General features: G+C 35.9%; 1 protein-coding gene across 1 annotated transcript; it reads left to right on the forward strand.

Annotated features, from left to right (window-relative positions):
* The first annotated feature begins 6340 nt into the window (after positions 1-6340).
* Positions 6341-7354, forward strand: LOC135270150 (olfactory receptor 4A5-like). The gene is made up of 2 exons (XM_064365466.1): positions 6341-7241; positions 7353-7354. Coding segments are annotated over exons 1-2 (903 nt in total).
* The last annotated feature ends 1137 nt before the right edge of the window (positions 7355-8491 follow it).

An 8491-nucleotide genomic window follows, 5' to 3' on the forward strand; every position in this document is an offset into this window, starting at 1 on the left:
CATCATGCACCTGGAAAAGCCACAGGAACTCAATGCCAGCCCCTGAAAGCAGTTGGGAGGGGGCTGTATCCTACATATCCACAGGGGTGGAGCTGACCAAGACCATAGGAACACATGTCTTGCATCAGTTTAACCTGGATGTGAGACATGAGATCAAAGGAGATCATTTCAGAGCTTTAAGATTGGACTGTTTTATTGGATTTTGGACTTGCACTTGGCCTGTAGCCCCTTTGTTTTGGCCAGGTTCTCCCATTTATAATGGGTGTATTTACCCAATGCCCGTATCCCATTGTATCTAGGAAGTAACTAATTTGCTTTTGATTTTACAGGCTTATAGGCAGGAGGGACTTGCCTTGTTTCAGATGAGATTTTGGACTTGGCTTTTGGGCTAATGCTGGAATGAATTAAGACTTTCAGGGACTGTTGGGAAGGCATAACTGGTTTTAAAATATAAAAGAGATGTGAGATTTGGGAGGGGCCCAGGGTGAAACAATATGATTAGGCTTTGGGTCCCTACCAAAATCTCATCTTGAATTATGATCCCCATAATCCCCACATGTCAAGGGAGAGAAAAGGTAGAGGTAATTGAATCATGGGGGCAGTTTCCACCATGCTGTCCTCGTGATAGTGAGTTTTCACGAGATCTAATGGCTTTATAATGGGCTCTTCTTCCTTTTTTCAGCACTTCTTCTTCCTGCTACCTGTGAGGAAGGTGCCTTGCTTCCCCTTTCCCTTCTGCCATGATTGTAAACTTCCTGAGGCCTCCCAAGTCATGTCGAACTGTGATTCAATTAAACCTCTTTCCTTTATAAATTACCCAGTCTCAGGCAGTACTTTATAGCAGTGTAAAAATGTCTTGATACATTAAAGGATTGAATTAATGAACTAATCATCATTATGGTTGCATATGATGCAGATTCAGGCTTTGATTAAAAACCTCTACTCCAACCTAAGAGTGTATAACTATGATTACCTGTCTTTCTAAGTGTTAGAATCTCAACTGCAGTTCTCAGGCTCTCTGCTTCTAAGTCTCAGACTTCTTAGGCACAGAATTTCTATCGACAATGTTAGGTCCTCCTTGCTGAGGATACAATTAAGAGAATCTGGGGCTGGTTTCCTCTTGATTGTGCCTTAAACATTACTTGCTTTACCTCAGCATTTCATAACGTGAAATGTGAATTGAACATAATTTATTGTTCAATTTACTTTAGAATTTCTTTTTTCACATTACAGGATTTTCACATTACTTGGCATTCAGTTACTCTTACTTGACAAAAGCCAAATCTTTTTCCTTGGCAAGAATCAAGTCTCTTTCCTCTAGGGATTGTTCTCCAGAAGAAAAATGTTTATTTGAATTTGTTCCAAATATTCTAATTAACTAATCTATAAAAGCCTGTGGTCTTTTCATTAAAAATATTGATAATGTAAAAGTCATAGACTATGTCTAGACATAAATGGAAGACTTATTTTCCTGATAAAATAACCTATGAGGTAGGTTAAATATTAAAATTCTGCCCAAGCTGCAGTATGTTTCAGTTGGTATCTAGTCCTCTAGATGGATTGTTTTATTTCATCCACCTTTGCTTGTAAAAATTTTGGAAGATCTTGATTTCCTGGGATGAGATTTGGGAGATATAGAGATATGCCTTTAATCAGAAAAGAAGTGGACTTAGGGATATGCTATTTGAATGACTGAAAGACTGAAGATTTCTGCTTCTGTCTATGAGAAAACTTTGTCCTTGTCTTTTTTGCAAAGTTAAATCCCAGCATTTCCTTGTTAGCTATACAGCTTAATAGCTGGGAACATGAATGTTATGACAAATCCTTGATCACAGTAAAATATTCGTGGTTGCATCACCATAATTGACAGAGAAGATACAAATTCAAGTAACAAATTTTGGTATTGATGAATTTTTTGTTTGCTTACTTGGGCCACCAGATAATGGGCTTGTCCAGGTTAATTTCCATGAATTAGGTCTATTTTATATAGTCATGCAAAGAAATTATCTCTGTTTTTCTATGAAGAAATTTTCCAGGGAATGTGAAATTTCAGCCACCTTTGTAAAGTAGATTCTGACATTATGTTTTAGTGCCTTTATGTTTTGGACATCTGCTCTGAATACCTCTATATTTTTCTAAAAGATTGAGATAATAGAAAGCCTATGTGGAAATATGAAAATTGTCACACTAGGGGATATTTCTATGTCCATGGACCAGCAATACATTTTTCACATGTTTTAAGAACACAAATAGATACAAATCTTCAGTAACCCTCAGTGAAAGAAGCATTGGTTTTCTGGACTGAGGACAAGACCCAAGATGTGAATTTTTGAAGCAAGTGACAAGGGATACTCACTGAAACTTCCTGTAATGTTTTGAATAGCTAAAGTCTTAAATATCACATGTTTTCACTGGAGGAATCTTAATTGGGAAAATTAAGCAAGCAAAACACAGACATTAATTAGAGTATACAGATATATTTTGTTTTCATATACAGCTTCATAGATGTTTATTTTATGATTTGCCAAGTAACAAGAGAAACATGTTCCATGTTACATATAAAATAAGTAAACCAATATATTTATAATCTAGTATGTAGAATATTTTATTATGTGATACATTAATATAGATATAGAATTATTTTTTGATATAGTTGATTAGAGAATTTAAAATTGCAGATCATATCAAGTGTGTTAGAGTGTAAAGAAACCAATGCCTAGTATGCTCTGGAAGCATGATATGGTCTTTTATGTATGAATCTAAAATTTGTCTCGGCATATACAGGTTCGGGAAAGTATCTAGAGAGATTTACAAAACCGTATTGTTTTATAAATCTTATCTATAAAGGATTGCTTTTGTTACTATGGGATTTTATCATTTGAAAATGTCCTGTTCCTAGGAAATTATGTTTTTTTATCTAGAAAAGTTTAACTTAGTGATTTGTGTTGAGTGCCTAGTAATAGTCTCTTTCACTTTTTAAAGTATTAAATCTTTGATAACTTATGCGAAAGAGAATAGTTTACATATCCTACTTTTTACAAGTAAACATCTAAACTGCCCAAGAGAAGACTTATCCTGGTGAAATTCATCGTTGATGATTAGAGAGAGAATAGGAGACTGAGTACAGTGGCTCATGCCTGTAATCCCAGCATTTTGGGAGACTGAGGTTGGTGATCACCTGAGGTTGGGAGTTTGAGACTAGCTTGAACAACATGGAGAAACCCCGTCTTTACTAAAAATACAAAATTAGCTGAGCGTGTTGTCAGTTACCTTTAATCCTAGCTACTCAGGTGGCTAAGACAGGAGAATTGCTTGAACCCAGAAGGCAGAGATTCCAGTGAACCGAGATTGCGCCGTTGCACTCCAGCCTGGGCAATATGAGCTAGACTCCATCTCAAAAAAAAAAAAAAAAAAAAAAAAAAGAGAGAGAGAAAAGGAATTAAATTTGGCAGCAAGTAAGGTGTGAAAAAGATAATTGGCTATGGGTTTTATTATACCTTGTGTTTTTCAACACATGTGCCTTTGTTAGTCTATAACTTCAATAATGACAGAACTCTGGAATCAGCTGAAAATGGTAATGTGAAGGAGATTATGTCGAACATTTATCACAACTGGCTTTTTGAAGAAGCTTAAACTCTCTTTGCATACATACTCTTCCACTGTCAGATCTATGTAAACAGAATTCATCTGGTCTACATCTGAGGTTTAGTAATTCTGTAGTTTTCCTCAGCAGTGAATATCACAAAGTTTGGGTTTGTATCTCTACTTGTTCCATTCTTCTCCCTTCAAGTTTGTCCTTCACTGCAGATCTAGAGACGCTGAGAGATTCTTACACACTTGACATGATCTGCAATTTTAAATTCTCCAATCAACTATATCTAAAAATAGTTCTATACCTATATTAATATATCACATAATAAAATATTCTACATACTAGATTATAAATCTATTAGTTTACTTTAAATTTTCTTTTCTTACTAGGATCTGGTCTGTGTCTGTTTGTTATGGCTATTCCTAAAGCCTCCTGAGTCACCCCAGGGACCCACGGAAAATCGTGCTTCCAGTATTTCCTCACTAAAATAATCTTTCTGAAGAAGTTTTTTTTTAGCAGAAAAGTAGTCTCACTTTATTATTATTATTTTTTTGAGACAGAATCTCACTTGATCACCTAAGCTGAAGCACAGTAGTGTGATCCTGGCTTACTGCCACATCTGCCTCCTGGGTTCAAGTGATTCTCATGCCTCAGACTCTTGAGTTGTTGAAATTACAGGTGTGTACCACCATGCCCATATAATTTGCCTTACTTAATTATAACATTAATCTTCCTATTACCTGTGAATCTTAATGTATTTACTATAATTTCTCTCTTTTTTTCTGATTTGACCCTTTTTTCTTTTATATTCTACCATTTAGCTGTCTCTCTGTTGATCAGTTCAAATTTTTTTTTTTACTAGAATTTTGCTTCTCATCAAGGTATGTTTCATTACAGGCAAAATTACTACTCATATCTAATTAAATACACACTTCCTAAGACATACAATTTTATTGTGTGCCCCTAGAGGTTTTCCTGAATTGTAAGTGTTTTATTCTTTTTTATCCTAGACTATGTCTATGAATCTTTTCAAGTTGACAAAGATTCACAGGATTTGTTCTATCTTCAAAGCGAAGCATACAAGAACACTGATAATAATTATAATTTATTTGAGTCCTTACCAGGTGCCAGCCAATGTTCTAGGCACTTCAATTTGTTTTAATAAAACAACAGTTAGTTCACTTGAGTTAAAAATTAATTGCTGAAAATTAAGCAATTAAGAGGTAAGCACTATTGGGATACCCGTTCTAAAAATGATGAAAGTAAGGATCAGAGAACTTTAGTAAATGGACCAAAGTCTCATAAAAAATGGTGAACCTGAGGCTGTAGCTGAAACAGTGTAGCTGAAGGGTCCACATTATTTGCCACATGCTACACTTTCTCTCCATGGATGTCTTGGATTTTAAATAGGCACATACTCAGTCAGAAACTCATAGTCACTATTTACTCACTGTAATCATAAAACTCATTGTCCCATGGACTACTATGTTTCACGTAAGAGTCATGAGCTTGGAAATTTTTATTTAATAATAAGTTTATAAAAAAAGAAAAAAAAGCAGAATACCATAAAGGAGAGGTGCACTAATAGTTCTGTAGATAGTTGCCTAGAAAGGATTCTGAATTTCTCAAATTTAATCCCATTGTTTTCAAATGAGCAAACTGAGACAGACTTGCAAATGCATTCAGAAAATGACTCAAATCCTTGCCTTCTTATACTGAACTTGGAATTTCTCTTAGAGTATGATTCTTTCTGGAATCTGGTAACTAAGATTCTATTTTTGAGTACTCTTGGTATCTAAATAGTGTTATAAATAAAACCACGTCCCACTGTTATGTATCTCTTTCTACAGTGTCTGTTTTCTCCTCTCTCACTCCCTAGCTTATATCAAGAATTCAGGAAAAAAATACTCATGGCATATTTGGTAGTTGGTGATAGTCATGAGTTGGTTCATTTGAGTTCAAAATTAATTGCTGAAAATTAAGATATCGTATTTAAGTGTTGTCAAAATTGGGGTATAGGGAAGGATAAAATGGAGAGGATCACAGCTCTTGTAAAGAGTTGGACCAAGTAATTGCTACACAGAACAATGTGATAAATAATATAGCTATTTATACACTTCAGAGTCCTGTCTTTTGACATTTAATGAAAGACTAATGAAGACCTAACATCCTTTGAGTCATGAAGGATTGAAGGTCTAACAGTAGAAGGCCAGAGTACTGAGTGAGATATTTCAGAAGATGTTATTCCTGGTGCTACACAGATCATATTGTAAAGATATTACAAGTACAAACACGAAGGACTAAATCAATGTCAATTTATTTATTTAGAGTTTATTACCACCACTAGAGAGTAAGTTTTGTGAGACCAAGAACACATTGCCTATTTGTCATAGCCGACTTCTGTGCCAAGAAAAATGTTTTAAATAAGAAGTTACAAAATGTATGAAAGCTGTTGGGACTTTAATTCTTCTTCTGTTTAGAATTTGCACTAAAACTTGGAGGTAGAAGATGAAAAGGCTAAAACTAAAATCTTTGAGGAGAAGTAGAATTGTAAAGGGAAGATGGACTCTGGGTGAGGAACTCAATAGAGACTTACTAAATGTTTATATGTGTAAATCACTAGTGAGGATACAACAATGAAGATGTGTTCTGTGACACAATGGATGTAATCATATTCCTGTTCACTATTTAATTACAGGTCCTGTTCTCCTGAGCTCTCACCTCTGTGACAAGCCTGAATAAGATTAAATGACACAGAATAACAGTATTACAGAATTTGTCCTCCTGGGCTTCTCTCAGGATCCTGATGTGCAAAAAGCATTATTTGTCATGTTTTTACTCACATACATCATGACAATGGTGGGGAACCTGCTCATTGTGGTGACTATTATTACCAGCCCTTCCTTAGGCTCCCCAATGTACTTCTTCCTTGCCTGCCTGTCATTTATAGATGCTGCATATTCCACTATCATTTCTCCCAAATTGACTGTGGACTTACTCTGTGACAAAAAGACTATTTCCTTCCGAGTTTGCCTGGGCCAGCTATTTATAGACCACTTGTTTGGTGGTGCTGAGATATTCCTTCTGGTGGGAATGGCCTATGATCGCTATGTGGCCATCTGTAAGCCCCTGCACTATTTGACCATCATGAATCGACAGGTTTGCATCCTTCTGTTGGTGGTGGCCATGACTGGAGGTTTTGTTCATTCTGTGTTTCAAATTGTTGTTGTGTACAGTCTCCCTTTCTGTGGCCCCAACGTGATTGACCACTTTGTCTGTGACATGTACCCGTTATTGGAACTGGCGTGCACTGACACCTACTTTATAGGCCTCACTGTGGTTTTCAATGGTGGAGCAATCTGTATGGTCATCTTCACTCTTCTACTAATCTCCTATGGAGTCATCCTAAACTCCCTTAGAACTTACAGTCAGGAAGGGAGGCGTAAAGCCCTGTCTACCTGCAGCTCACACATTACCGTGGTGGTCCTGTTTTTTGTTCCCTGTATTTTCATATATGTTAGACCTGTTTCAAACTTTCCTATTGATAAATTTATAACTGTGTTTTATACCGTTATCACACCCATGTTGAATCCCTTAATATACACATTGAGAAATTCAGAGATGAGAAATGCTATAGAAAAACTCTTGTGTAAAAAAGTTAACTACATTTAGAATAAGAGTGTCCCTCCTCATGTAGATAAGGAGGCACGTATTCAAGGTCTTCCCAGTGAAGTGTTCAGATTTCTAAGGGCAAGTCAAGGATATCAAAGTGAGAAAACAGGATTTAGAGGCTTATGGCTCAATTAAGAAGTCATCTCATCATGGCATTTGATTGAAGTTCAAGATCTCAACATCTATATCCAGCCTGAGTGTGGATGGGACTCCATGGGTGCAGTTGCTATTGTACGTGTGTTAAATTATGCTTTTTCTTATTTACAGATCTTTGAGATAGGGTATTTCTTCCATATGCCCAACACACAATGGGGAAAGGGAGGAATAGATAATAAAATGGAGGCTCCTGTTCAAAACGGAATGCTATGGTGCTTCCTTTAGTGTAGTTTATTTAAAGACTTTGTAGAATATACAAGCATCATATTCACAAATATTTTTGAAACTAGCCCTTCTCATACTTGAACTGAAACACTATATGCTGTCAGATAAACTCTTTAGAATCTGAGAGTTACGTTTGTCTAATTTAAGGTACAGCGTTAAATTTTTCTGTAGTCTTTCGAAGTCTTACATCCACATGTTTGAAATGGCATTTATTTTGATGACCTTTCTTACTTTTAGAGTATTTAGCTCTTTGCAGAGACTGGAAAGGGCAGCCAGCTTTATGTTTGAAACCAGCAGTTTCTTGTTCTTTTATACTTCTTGTAAATTCTGTCTGAAAATGTAACATTTAATCTTTTCATTAATTAAAAAAAACTATGCCTTATTATATGATACAATGGTAAAAGAAACAGCTGCAATGTTCAGTATTCTACTTGTAAATTTTCGCCAAATCCTTCTATTCGCTTAAGTACATTTTTTATTTTCTACCTTACTGTGGGTGACAGAATTACTAAATTTTTTCAGCACTGGACAGCGACTCACTTTTTTCATAGCCTGTCGAACAGTCAGGTCTGTCTTTTCAGCCTTAATATCCTGGAGGCCCCTGTTTTGGGCACCAAAGTCAATGCTATAGACTTTAAATTGTTGTTACTGACACCAAGCCTTAAGGTGTCACTTTTTATCCTGGTCCTGTCTTCATGTATGGTGCAAGGCTCTACAGTTTTTGTGAGTTCAAACAACTATCATTTTATTTTATCTCAAAATTTTGTGAACCAGGAATTCAGGCAGTTGTTGGCTGGGTATTTCTTCTGTTATGTGTGGCAAAAACTGAAGCCACTCTCTTATTCA

This window comes from Aotus nancymaae, unplaced genomic scaffold (assembly GCF_030222135.1).
Source record: "Aotus nancymaae isolate 86718 unplaced genomic scaffold, 86718_ANA_hifiasm-v0.15.2.pri h1tg000059l, whole genome shotgun sequence".
NCBI lineage: Eukaryota > Metazoa > Chordata > Mammalia > Primates > Aotidae > Aotus > Aotus nancymaae.